Source organism: Phaethon lepturus, unplaced genomic scaffold, assembly GCF_000687285.1.
Source record: "Phaethon lepturus isolate BGI_N335 unplaced genomic scaffold, ASM68728v1 scaffold8022, whole genome shotgun sequence".
Taxonomy (NCBI): domain Eukaryota; kingdom Metazoa; phylum Chordata; class Aves; order Phaethontiformes; family Phaethontidae; genus Phaethon; species Phaethon lepturus.
Window position 1 is genome coordinate 65,039 of NW_010525466.1, and position 14,189 is coordinate 79,227.

At 37.0% G+C, this 14,189-nt stretch overlaps 1 protein-coding gene across 1 annotated transcript in view; it reads right to left on the bottom strand.

Moving 5' to 3' along the window:
- The window catches only part of FRK (fyn-related Src family tyrosine kinase), a gene marked incomplete at its 5' end in the record, with an annotated part of 29,621 nt that extends 15,679 nt beyond the window's left edge, over window positions 1-13,942 (bottom strand). The window contains 3 exons of the mRNA XM_010282745.1: window positions 5,700-5,868; window positions 6,489-6,652; window positions 13,821-13,942. Coding sequence (XP_010281047.1) covers window positions 5,700-5,868; window positions 6,489-6,652; window positions 13,821-13,942 — 455 coding nt within the window. The remainder of the gene's footprint in view (window positions 1-5,699; window positions 5,869-6,488; window positions 6,653-13,820) is intronic.
- Window positions 13,943-14,189: the final 247 nt, after the last annotated feature.

The window sequence follows — 14,189 nt, forward strand, 5'->3', positions numbered from 1 at the left end:
AGAGAAAAGAGAAACAAAGAAGAGTAGGAGATGGAAAGACATGACCACCATCCATATCCTCCGCAATGGAGGACACTGTCCCAGGGAACAAAATGCTACAGTTCAACCTCTGAATATAACACCAGGAAGTGGTGAGATGACACAGAAAGCTGGTACTAATTAAAGGATCAAGATTTATGATTTTTAGCGTAATGGCAACCTGTCTCACACTCACAAATGAGGTTTAAGATAACAAAAGCTTCTAAATATTGTTGTATTAATGAAAGTTATTAAAGATAATACTTGGTATTACTTTAACCAAAAGACTTTAATTATGAGTTTTCTGACTCTTCCTGCAAGGTTAATAGAAAACTTGTATAAATATAAAGATTGCAAGCTAATCATTCTGACATTTTGAAGGTCTCCGTAATCCACCACTGGTTCTGAAAAAGTCTTGAAAGAGTGAGGAGGGAAAAATTGATTCTGAATCAATACATTTCATCTTCTGATGTTTTTGATAGCGAAGTGTTGAACATTCTGTTTAGAGATGGACAACAAACTGTTAGCAAAAACAAGAATTCGTTGAAAAAGGATGGTTCAGTAAACCTGAAAACATCTCTTGTTGAGTTCTTTTTCCTGCAAAGTCTCCCTTATGGTCCAAAAAAGCTCTGTGTGGAGCCCTGTTGTCCATAGCCAGGAGACTGCAAACTCCAAACTCTGAAACCAGTTAAACTAGATGCTCCATTGTCATAAAGACAGTGGGTGAAATGACACTCCACAAGGTTCATCAGAAGATGGACATTTCCCATATCTTTCTTAGGAACCCAGATCCCTCTGTAGTTCTTGGTCAGAGGGCTCCCAGGCTGACAAGTTTAAGATCTCAGAGGCTCTACCAACTTGATATTTTCCTCAGTTTTGTTACTGTTGCAAATTCTGTGGAATTATAGAACACTGCTTGTAGCTGGATTCACCTTCTCCAAATGTAGGCAATTATTCAGGCACCTAGATCTGAGTTAGTTGTCCAGACTTTACAATCAATGGAAAGAAACATGCTTTAATAGCGTGTTATCTTTTCATTGCAACATATATTTCTAATCTATATTATGATTTATCTGACAAGTGCTTATTTTTTCTCACTAATTATTAAAAAAACCCAATACATCTAAGATGTTAGATGCCTAAAAATAGGAAAAATGTAGCTAGTATGCTACACATCAATGTTTCTGAAAGAAACACTTGCGAAATTTCCAGTTTGTGTGCAATATCTGAAAAATTTGCTCTCGCTGCAAATTGGAATGGAAATAGATTTCTGAATACCATAATTACTCACAAGTCAGGAGTCACACACTTGCATCAAATGAGAACTGGCTCTAGGAAAAGTCCAGCACTGCCACCTCACCAGAATTCTGGGAATTTATTTTTTTGCTACAGGTTAAAAGGTCATCTACCTAAACACAATCATTTTAAGCATTTTAACTGCAATAGCTAGAAATTAGTGTAAGTCCAGAAAAAATACCTGAGAAATGAGGATAGTACCATACAACAAGAAACTATATTTAGCCTTTCTACAGGCAGCTGAAAATTGGCTTAACTCGCTCTGTATGTACCTCCAGAATGCAAAGAAAAAACTACGCATACGAGGACATTTTTATTTTATTACAAGAAGACATAACAAGAGTTAAAGAGAAGATATCAGGTAAATCCAGATGAGGAATTAGGCACACATTCTTACAGGCATAGTGATATACCTTTGATACAAACTGTAAAAGACAGCAGAGACAAATTCTCTCTGTGCCTCCATCTCAGGACTAGAAAACTCTTAGTTATTATACAGTCAAGAACAAGCTGTGTTTTGATTAAATATAAATAATCTATCTCAGCAAAGGGGTGAAATGTAATGGCATATAGCAGCAAATTATTCAGACTACACATGATCTAGGACAGATATACACTGCAAAAAAATAATGCTCAGCAAAAAACCTCAAACTAGCAGAAATCCCTTCTGGCCTTCATGCCTATAAAAATATGATGTATTGATTGCATTATGCTCTTCTATATTGTTGGCTATGTGATTACCTTAGTTGATTAACCTGCTCCTGCTTGGAAATGAGAGCATGGTTCCATGTCACAATTTCTCTGGTGGTAAAGCCACTTTAACAGAACCCTCTCTATCTTGATCCCCTATATTTGCCAGATCACTTCCAATTCATCACACCTCTCTTGTTCTGATGACTTTCTTTTCCAGTAGATCTACACTGTAAAGCAGCTTAACAAAAAGACTTTGCTTTAAAGCATGCTCCCACATTCATTTAGATCTTTGAGCCAAGAAAGAGGAGAGGATCGTTTTACAATGCGTTACACTTGAAGCCTGAAATACTGCTTATGTGAACATTGGAAGCTTCAATCATCAACATATAAGATGATGCATTTCTTGATTACTTGTGAACTACTATGTTTGCCATTCACTTATCATCTTTATATTATGATGAATAAAATTACCAGACCTCGCCTTTGTTGTAATTTTATTAATACCAAGCTAAGCATTTATTATTGAGATTAGGGTTATTGGGGTTTTTCTTTAATTATTGAAATGTTATTCCTCATGAGTAACGATGAGAAGAAGCTATGGAAAACCAATGTGTTAACTGATTACATTAAGGCACTCCAGATGGTGAAAAACATTGTGTAGAAGAGGAAAATTCCCTAGAGAAGTATACTACAAGGTTAAATGCTTCCATTGAGACTGTTTAAAGTATTTTTATAGAACAAGATAGTTCACAAAGTACAGTGTTAAGAGATTTGGTATTACCTATATAATTTATCAAGTTGGCTTTGAGAATCAAAGTCTTCATTCTGAGCATCACTAAGTGCAATGCACAACTTCCTTATCACAGTACTAGATCACCACCTCTCCACTACCCAAACATTACATCCAGGTGGGGCTTGTGTCTGCCCTAACCCAATAGAACCCACTGTGAAATCAATGTGAAACTACTGTTGACCTTAACAGGAGGCAGACTAGAGTGAGAGACGGAAGAAGTGTTGATTAATCAAGCCCTTTTTCCCATCTGAACTATGATACTACAAAAAGTATCACAGTTGAAGGGGCTACTTCCTCTGTACTCTGCTAGTCGGCATGTAATAACAAGTGAGCAGTGAATATTATGTTTATTCCAGTGTAAAATTTAATTTTTAGCTAACAAACCTATTGAAGAAGTTTATGTGATCAGTTTTTACTGGTTTATAATCTTCCGTAAGTGCATTCTTAGGACACCCTATTATTATAAAAGACAAAAAACTTCTTTTCCTCCTCATGTCACTCTAGAAGTATTGTGCTCTCTGTGTGCTTTATCAGCAAGATATTAAAAGGGTAATGAATTGAACAACAGTCAAAGAACAGGTCTCCACACATCAGTTTGGCCTTAAACACACTAAAATCTGTTTATAAGCTAATATAATGTTAACTAACTCTTCCCTTTCTTCAAGTATAGTATTAGTAGCAGTCATTCAGCTACTAATTCAACATCAAAAAGAAAAAAAAAAAAAGAAAAGAGAGAAGGTAAATTGCAGCTGGAACTTTCCACTAGCGTTTCATGTATTTCTGGGTAGTCTTGTCAATTCTAACTGAATCCATTATTAAAATAGAAGTTTGTTTCATGGAGAACTGATAATATATACTGTTCCCATTATACAGAAGGAAAAGCTGAATGAGATTTTGGAAATTAGTTATTAAGAGAATGATATGAAATATGATTAAAATATATTCCAATTTTTACATATGCAATAGAAGATAAATGTCAGCTCCACTTCTCTGCTAAAGAAAATAAGTAGAAATACATGCACTGCAATTTGTTCAAAATCTAATTATTTTGTTTCATGAGAAACAAATATTTTTCTGAAGTGCTAATTGCCACATTCTTTCTTAAAGAGGAAAGAAAAGACAATTTCTAAAAGAAAATTTAATGTCACAAAAATTTAAGACAGATTAGTCTTGTTCTTCCTTTCAGCTTCATTAGTTTCCTTCTTTAAATGTTTTTATGAGATTTCACACTTCAGTCTTCTGCAATAAAACAGAATTGTCCAGATGTTGCATTAAATCACTAAAGGCAAGTAAATGGAGATGGAAATATTGGTTCTTGTCATATGGAGAAGAAAGGCAAGCATCATACCGGGCTGTTTAAAGAGAGGTCTAGCATGTCAGAAACGTGAAGCAAATCCCTCTCTTTACACTCTAGACTTGTTCTTCCTTTTAGTATTCTACTTGGAAAAAAATATGGCTACTACCTCGAAACAGCACAGTGAAGATGTTCTGAAAACAACGGGACATCTGAAACATCCAAGCTACACAAAGAATCTGCTTGAGCTGTTGAACTTAAAGAAGTGAACACCAAAGAGGAACGTGATAACAGATTTCCAGTATGTATAAGACTGCTGCAAAGAGGAAGAAAATAATAGTACTCTTCAGTCATGGTGTAAGGCAAGAGGTAATGGGCTTGTACCATGGAATGAAAGATTCAGGTCAGACACAAGGAGAAGACAACTGGTTTCAGACTTGTGATTTTAGAAGCCATTAAAAATAGGCAGATGGATCCCTGTCATAGGGCCATTGTACAATATTGCTTGTATGGAATTGAATGACTACATTTCATCTGTAGGTGAAGTAATGGATTTACTACTAGTTTGTTGTCTGTAGTACTTCTAGTGATTAGATGCTATATTATAATGATTCTTTTGGTAATACAAAATATGTACTGTATTAAGTTTGTATTTAAGAAGTGATTTAATCTTAACATCAATTAACATAAACTTTCTCAAAGTTTTTGATACACAACATTAATATCAAATATTTGCATATAATCTAGGCTTGTTACTAATAGAGCTTTTAACATTTTTCTTAATTATTTTTCATTAATTTCAAGCAATTTGTGCATTTTAAATTGACAACATAAAATATCTGCCAGCAGATGGCAAGAACCACGCGGATAAGAAAGGTAGCCGGGATGATATATGTGTTTTTAAAAAAGAGATAACAATATAATGAGTTGTGGTTAATTGAAAAAATTTGTGTTGGGCATTAATGATCATGTTTCAGGGGGCAGAACAGATTCAAATCTTTGATTCAGAAGAACAGCTAAATATACTTGAGCCCTACTTGAATGGTTTCCTGAACAGGGAGGAATTTAAGCATGTATTTTAGGGCTATCTTGTATCAGGATATTATTTGTGTTGTGGGACTCACAAATTGAAAGCAAATAAGAACCTTCTTTTCTTTGCTTAACTCAAAGTAGAAGAAATGTTCAGACTAAAAACCTTCTATAATTTGTGTGAAAGACAACATACTTTTTTCAGTGAACTGATGCATGTCTCCACTGATGAGTAAATGCAGAAACCATCTTGAAATATCTTTGTCCATTTCCCTTTCCTAAGACAGTATACACCAAGCCTATCGCGATGGGCCTTGCTGGGGTTACCTTTTTATGCAATATAGATGTTGAACAAGGAAGTGTTCAGCTCATATAGAAACAGAAGATTGTATAAAACTGTAATTCAAAATGCTAAAGAATAGCTGGACTTGTGCTTTATTAACCTTCATGTTTAAGTGCATGGATTTTAAGAATGGTTGCATATATGGACACTCTCTCTTTTGAGTAGCATTAAAAAATAAAGGAGTACCCTTGGTAGCATTTCACATTATTAGCATTTAAGAGTAGTTCACATACCTGGTTTTAATGTTTTGATTGCCACAGGGGTGGTATTATTCCACAGTCCTTCCCATACCTCACCAAACTGACCAGATCCTAGTTTTTTCAACAATTTCAGAGATTGTCGGTCTATCTCCCACTGATCAACAGTTTTATACGACAAATCAAATGTAGTAGGAATCTGTACCTGGTAAAAGAAAATTAATAATACAGTAATTGTGATTTCTAATATTTTTGCAACAGCATACACAAGTCATTGTTAGCTATGTCATGTCATGTTGCAACGGATATAAATAATTTTTCCTTAGAATACACACACGTGATAAAGTGAGCTGAGAACATAAAATACAGCCCACATCTTGGGTACTTCTTGTTAGAAATAAGAAATACTCTAAAGAAAATATGCTGCCATTAAAAGTAAAAATTAGAAACCATCCCTCTAGCAAGCTTTTTGAACAGTGACCTATTTCTTGCCTGAACCTTGTGGTTTTGTCTCAGTAATTACTTATGGACAGCTAGAGTTATGAAGTTGGAGATTTCGTCTCCATATACATTTATAAAAAGGTATTCATTTAGCATATTTTCTCCTCCAGCCACACGATGATTTGTTCAAAATGGCATGGTATTTTATTATTAGCATGTCAGCTTCATGACTGAAATTGTAGTGCTACCCAGAACTTCCCGAAAATAAGCAGATCGTCAACATTTTGAAATGGTAGAAGCACATCTGGGGTTAACATCTTCTGACTAATATCTGATGAGTTAGCTAACAAGAAATATGTTGCACAATGTAGTGTCCGCTCTTACCTTGAGGCATGGCTTTCCAAGCACCACACAGAGGCCATCGCTGTTCTTACTGTAATAGTCAACAAACTCATTCAGAGTTTTAAAAGTTTTCCTTCTGCTTAGGAAAAAGCCTCCTTCATCCAACTTTCTGATCCTGTAGTGTTTCACAGACGCACCATCAAAAACTAGGAAGATTTAAATATATTAAGTTTCCATGAACTATAGCAGTGGTACAATGTACCTTATGGCCAAACCATCATAATGTTCCTGAATGTATTTGTGAGGAACTTCATAAAATAAGTTATTTTAGTTTCAAAGATGACAACTATAAAAAAATCTCTTTCAAACCAAAGCCCACTGTTTAGATAGCCTAACACATCTAGTATACCAGTCTTCAGCCATTCAGGTTTAGAGATTCTTGCTTGCACCATACGAACTGATGCAAAAATACATAAATACACCTTCTGTGAGGCAGCTCATATTTTCCATCTTTTAAGAAACCAAAAACAGCCAGGAGCGTCTAATTCACAGTAATCACTTAATTAGTTTTTAATATTTCATTTATGTGAAATAAACTGTGTTAACATTCCAAATAGCAGCTTCTGGGCTGGCAGGCATTTTAGAGCAAGCAGATATACCCTCCACATGGCCATGATTCTCTGAAAAGCACTTCACACCTTCCATGGGTTTTATTGAGTTTTATGCATGTTTGGAATATGTAAAAAACAGGCCAATAATGCTCTGTTTTGAGTAGCTGATGACTCCCTTTCCATTGAAAATGTGTTTTATTCTAATTTGTTCTTTCTTAATCAAAAAGACTTTCACCTCCTGTAGGTTATTTACCTGCATGTGTTGACACCCAAAGTGTCCTTCCCTGTGACCATGAGAGCACTCTTTAGAGGTGTCAAAAAGAAGGCTGGGCCACTGCATGCTGGGGCTAGACCTGGAATAGCAGCAGGCCAGAGATGAACAAAAAAATGCAGTCGCTCACTTAGTACGTTATCTAAGGAATATCAGGCTTGCAATTGTCATTTCTGGTGGCTCTGTCATATATGGCTTAGAGTAGTGGTCTCCAAAGCAGAGGGCATGCAACCCAGGGACTGTCCAAGACAATCCATTGAGGTGTGGGAAAGAAGTATTTTTTGTACCATTAATAAGTAAAATAAAATAAATATTTTAAAAATACTGTTTATCTCATCTTTATCTCATCCTTTTTAAATTTTTTTTTAGCATATGTTCTATAATGTACATAGTCTATCAGTACAGTAGTACATGTATATAATTTACAAATAAATAAAAAACTAAACATATATTGGGGGTAAATGCTCTAAAATCTTTTTACTGGTAGGGGTGCAAAATCAAAAAAGTTTGGAGATCACTAGCTTAGAGATCTCCCTTATAAAGGAATACCAGCAGTAGCAATGGCAGGCTGCACGCCAGCAGAGAGGGCAGTTCTGAAGAGATGGAAGGGCGTGTAGTCTCTCACATTTATCATGACACTCCATCACCCTCCATTTCCAATGGGCAATGGAGAGCCTCTGTTACATACTGAAGGGTAACTGATTTACTCCTGTCAGAGGGGTATCCCACCCTGCATTCAATGAAACAACACTGTTCTTTTCCATGATGAGTGAGGCGAGAGCTCTCAAGGGGAGGAGGATGCTCCAGCTGCCATCCTGGTTGTCATCACCCAACATTACACCTTTCCAATAAGCCAGGTGGCTCTTTCCACACCAATAGATTTGGAAGACTACCATTACTGTCCTCTTCCAGGACCCTCATGCAAGATGAAAGTCTGAAAAGCAAAAGGGAGGCATAGGGGAAAGGCCTTCTGCTGTTTACCTCCAGTATACCTTTTAGTAGCCAAAATTCCAGCAAACATATTCAATTTAGTCATGTTGACTAGTGGTTACTCTTGGTTAAATAATTGAATGGAAACATTTTTCAATCCTAGAAGCAGACTCAGTCTGTCACATTGGAAAATGTCATTATCTAAAAAACTTTTATTGCTCTCCCCTGGAGATATTATAGCTGACAGTTCCTTTATATTGTAACACAGCATGAATTTTGGTAATCACTTTGGTTATACTAACAGAAGAATACACAGCTACATATTGTATGTGGAAAAAAATATAGAAAATTATGGGTTGCATGCAATTGATATAAAGTATAATTTCTCTCACTATTTAAGTGATCAAGTTAAAAAGAAAAATCTTTCCTTCCTCAAGTCCTGTCATGTATGATCACATTTTTTTCTACCGTACTGTGCGATTGTCACCCGAGGCCGCCAGGGGGAATACAGGAGCTGTTGAAAATATTAGGGGATTTTACATCTGCCCCAGGAAATATTTCAAGAGAGCTGATTTACCAACTTACAAATCTGCATGAGGACCAGAAGTAAGAATATTTGTAAATATAACTCCATAGTATAAAGATCATTATATCACACTTTTCAAATGCCACTTATTTTTAATTTAACACCTCATATTTAGTTGTTTTTTTTAAATTATAAAATGCATGTGTATTTTTGTGATGTGTTATTTGGAAAAGGGGCTGAAGCAAAAGGAAGGAGAGTAATTCAGTAACAACAGACTGCAAATCTGATGACTTTTCCAAAGTTCACTGTAAAGTGCATCTGGCCAAATGAATCACTATTTATGAATAAAAGGCCAACATGATGATGTTAACTGGTGTTAATCCAGTCTCAGTTGCATATCACAAGTGATAGCACTTTGACTACCTGCTTTATTTAGTAGCAGTATTGTAACTATTACTTGTGAAGCAGCTGATGTTAATGCAAGAGTTGGTTTGAAAGATGCGCTCTAATTTCTTAAATGAGCCTTGCATGAAGCCTTATGATTGGCAGTATCCAGGTCAGGCAGTGACGTGTGTGAAGAAGCTGAAAAAATCTCTGCGATGATACCGCCTCTTCTTGTGATCAGCACCTGAGACGAGCGCAGTATTTGTCAGGGGGCTGTTTACTTGTACCCCAGGGCTAAGTCTGGCTTTGCAAGTCCTGCACTGCACACTCGCAGCGCTACAGCACGGCGCGGCTCCTCCGCCCGACATGACACAGGGCGTGCGTCAACCAAGGAGGAGCCAGCCATAACCTCCTCCATGCTCCCAGCCATCCCTACGTCCAACCAGGCTGCTAACCAGGACGGGATTGCAACTTCAGCTTCACACAGCTTGAGAGCAGCTGGGTTTGAAGACTGCGGTGGTTTTCTCCTCCACTTGCCCTTCCAAAAAAATCACCACTCTCCATTAGATTTCTTCACGGGTTTGGTTTAATAGAAGCATTGTCCTCTCTTTGATTCCCATCTTCGTAAGGCTGGGCCATGGAGGTGTAACTTTTGTCACCCCGAGGATGAGAATAAAATAACTTACTACTCCTTTCCCAGGGCAGCAAAATTCGATTTTATGGTGGCATCAACAGGGTCGACACCTTCCCCAAAGGAATCGCCGAGACACTAAGGCACCCTCACCGCCAGTGTGCCGGCACCGCTCCTGCCACCGCTCCTGCCGCGCTGCCGGCGGGAGCTGCCTGGCCTCCACGCCCAGGGTGGGTGTGGGAGGAGGGTGGCCTTTGAGATCACCCTCACCAGCACAGAACAGGTGCAGGGGCTGCTCCGAAATCATTCTCCTGCTACGGCCCTCATTTTGCCACTCCCGTCAGTCTGCTGCCTTAAACGATTACCTATTTTTTCCTATGCTGAAAGCCAGTTTGGCGTAGAGGAAACCACACAATCCTTTTTAGGAGGAGGGAAAAATACTGGAAGAAAACACAAACCATTTACACTGCCATTTAATGCAATCAGTCTTTCAGATACCGTTATTCAGTGAGGGAGGAAGCAGAGAACCTCCTGCTATCATTGGCAATGACACTCAATTAAGCTGAGCACATCTAAATTATGGCTTTTAATTAAAAAGAGGCAAAGTCTAAGATGGTACCAACATGTTTAAAATTTAATACGTTTCACACCAGATGCTGGAGTCATCAACATAAAAATCTGTCGACAACATGTGCATTTTTAAAATGGGAAAATCTATTTTTAAAATGTCAAACATTTTAAAATGATAGCAACATATCTCAGTGGCCTATCTGGTTTGATGTGCTTTCCATTTAACCATTCACAGCTGAGAAAAACCTTTCTGAACACAACTTTTTGGTTTTAATTTAAATAGTCATTTATCATCTAAATCTTACAAAGTGTGTATTCCCATCAAGGGAAAAGTGTCATTTTAATGAAAAGTAGGATTTATTTCTTTTTCTTTTGTTTTTTCCTAAGGAGATCCATTTGTCTTCCTCATTAACATTGTCTCTTATGCATTGCACATATGAGTATAAAACCAAGCATGAAAGTCATAAAATCAGTTCATGGGTACTTGGGTAAAAATCTCTCTTCTATTTCTTCCTCTTTAGCTTTATTACACTTAGGTGTTAGGCTGGACAGAGAGTTACAATATTTTCTTAAAGACCTTAATTCTGATAGTCATTGCCATCTACTCTGGAGTGAAACCAAAACAGCAGTAGCAGATAGAGCAAACCCAACCAGTCCTACAGAGGATGGGAATTTGAGGGTCTATTCTTTCTGCACTGAAAAACAATTGGAAACAGAAATTAGGGATATATTCCAAAATACCAGGTTGTGACTTCTTCCCTGTCAGTGTATCAGCTACCATGGAGATGGAAGCCATCCGAGACCTCTTAAAAGAAATACTCTTGAATCAGTATTCCTCCAGAAAGCCCTGCTTTTCTGCCTCATCTTTGAGTGTCTCATAACTCCTTCTGAAGGAACAAAGAGGAGAGAGAGTCAGAAGAATTGCCGCCTTCATAGCATCTGGTGGACTAAATAACCTTCTTTACAACTAATTCTCCTCACAGTACAATCCACTTCATCATTTGCTTTAGAATTCACTAGATCTCCCAAAAGTAGACGTAAGTAATGAGATTCTGGACATACAATGTCTGGACCATTATGTATACTATTAGGTTGGAAGCAAAAAGCTTGCACAACACAAACAGACGCCGTTCAGTCAAGCCTACTGAGTAAGCAGCAAATAATATTTAGCTCTTCAGGATGAAGTAGCATGTCGAGGTTAAATTACATGCAAGTCTGGGAAGCTGCTAAAAGCACTAGCAGCAGTAGTAAATGATGTCATTAACACTCACCGTCTGCTGACTGCTTCAGAATTTATTCTTTTTCTTTGCCTAAAAGATCACAAACATGTAATAAATCTGAGATGACACATATATACATGCATACATGCTCAGAGGACAACCCATGTTTGTGCATGAAGGAGAGCTGGCTCCTGTAGCTGGAGCCTTGCCTCCACGTATATTATGTTCTTCAGTGCCACTCTTCCCTTCCTTCGTGAAACAAACCAGCATGGAAGAAATCCACACTCACAGTTTCATATCTTGCTATTATAAGCCATCATCAAATCTCCTGTTCCCAAGTAAACTTAGAGAAACCTGAAAAATGTCTAACACAAGCTTTTATAACCGAATCAAATATACCAAATAAGGTAGCACATAGTTTCTATCCATGGATTGTAAGGAAAAAATTAAACAGTGTCATCAAAGGATGTTCTCATCCTACCACACATGCTGGCCTAATATTTATTTTCAGTCTCTTGGATTTTTCTCTCTAGTACTTCATAGTTTAAATAAAGTCCTGCTGCCTTGCTGTTAGAGAAGTAGTCAGGATGCAGGGTGAAGAATTAAGTTTTTTAATCTTTCCTAGAAGGCTACAGCTGGAGAATAATAAAAAGAAATTGCATTTCCACCCCTAGGTGCACCAGCACAAGATTTTTCATTGATTTTTACTAAGGTGTCATGTATTCAAGTGCCAGTATTAAGCAGATAATACAGGCCTATCTATCCTTCCCTGCATAACAGCACTCTGTTATCAGTCTAGCCCAGTCCTTGGATGAAATCAGTTCACTGATGAAGAACACTTGAAGGAAGCTGAAACCATATACGACAGGGATAAGTTGGCATATAGAGGGAAAGCATTTTGAAAGGTCTGCAGCTATAATACAATCTTTGGTTAAAAAGGTGCACGCAGAGGGGTCAGTTCTGTCACAGTTTGGGAGTAGTCTGATTCCTTGCTGATGTTAGTTTTCTTATCAGCGCTTCTTGGCAAGAACAAACTTCCTTGAGATCAAACTGAAGACTATGGAATGAACTCTCCCAGAACTGTAAACATATTTATTTCATAAACTTCCCTGTATTTCACTCCACAGGCAACATGTATTTCTTTGTCTTGGCAATGAAAAGCAATCCCATTACCACAAGTCATTGCACATCTATACCCTTTCCTTATGATTCAGAAAGAGAAACCAAGAATGTGTCAAAAGTTCATTAAGCTGCTTAATGCATTTCTGTGTAATGCCCAGATGACTGACACATAAACAACCAGGCAGAAAGGGAGTCGATATGAAAGAATCTGGTTATACACAAGACGCCTCATTTTACTGACGTAATCCTGCACATGACAACTTACGGTTTATTCAGAAACATCAAGTCTGCACTGGCATATGGAACTATATAGGTAGAGCACATTAGAAAGTTTGGGTGTATAGCCTTGTTGTCTCAGGGACAACATTATACTCTTGGCTCACACTTGTAAGACAAGTTTGGTAAAAAAAGTTCAGGGAAAACAACCAATGAAAGCCATGTTTACTATCTAATACAGCAAATATCTATGACATGAAAAATATGACATGTTGAGTAAGTAAAATTATTATCAAATAAGTGTCCTTATTTGATAGTCTCTCGGATTCAAATAAAGCACTTTAAATACATTTCAAAATCCATCATCATCATCAATCTTAATTACAACTAACTTTTCAATGAAATATGACTTATTCCAAAGCAGAGTTTTTAAGATCTTCCTATCATTTTTCCCCTGAAAACAAATAAATATAAACCTAAGGGTGTGCTCTAGGAGAAATCTCATTTTCTTAAACTGCAGATATCTGCCAACATGGTTTAATTATTATTTTGTCTACTAATCAGAACAGTAGTGTACAACTGTAACGTATTTTTTGTCATTTTAATCATTAAAATAGTTTCTATTTTAAGGCAGCTGGCACACTAGAAGTACTAAGCATAAGAAAGTTAATTTCTATTCTGACCATATTAATAAACAAAGCCTACAAAACAAATGTTAGTAAAAACCAAAATGGCTTTTTCCAGGTTTTCTTTATATATCTCCTGGGAAAGAAATATTATCATGAACTTAATTTCATTTTTATGCCCACAGTTTATCATTCTCAAAAATGGAAAAGTCCAGCTCACCAGAGAAATTTTTAAAACATTGCTTAAGTTGAAAAACTAGAATATACCTGAAAGTGAGAATTCGCCTTTTAGACTTTCACTTTCTCTGATTAGGAAGGCTCCTGCCTGGTTTCCAGGGTATGACAGTTGTCTCTCGGCATCTGCTCGTTTGATAGGGCCAAAAAACCATCTGAACAAATAAAAAACATTAATTTTACCAGTCAGTGAAACATACCAGGAAGACAATTTAGCTTTTATAAACATGCTGCATATTTACTAAAAGATAATCTGTGATATGCTAATTAAATTCCAATAGCATGGGGGAAAAAAGCCAACAAGAACTACACAACAAATTTATTACTAGAAAATATTGCTTATACATTTGAGTGAAATCTGGATTTTACCGCTGTGCTGGGTTGACCCTGGCTGGAGGCCAG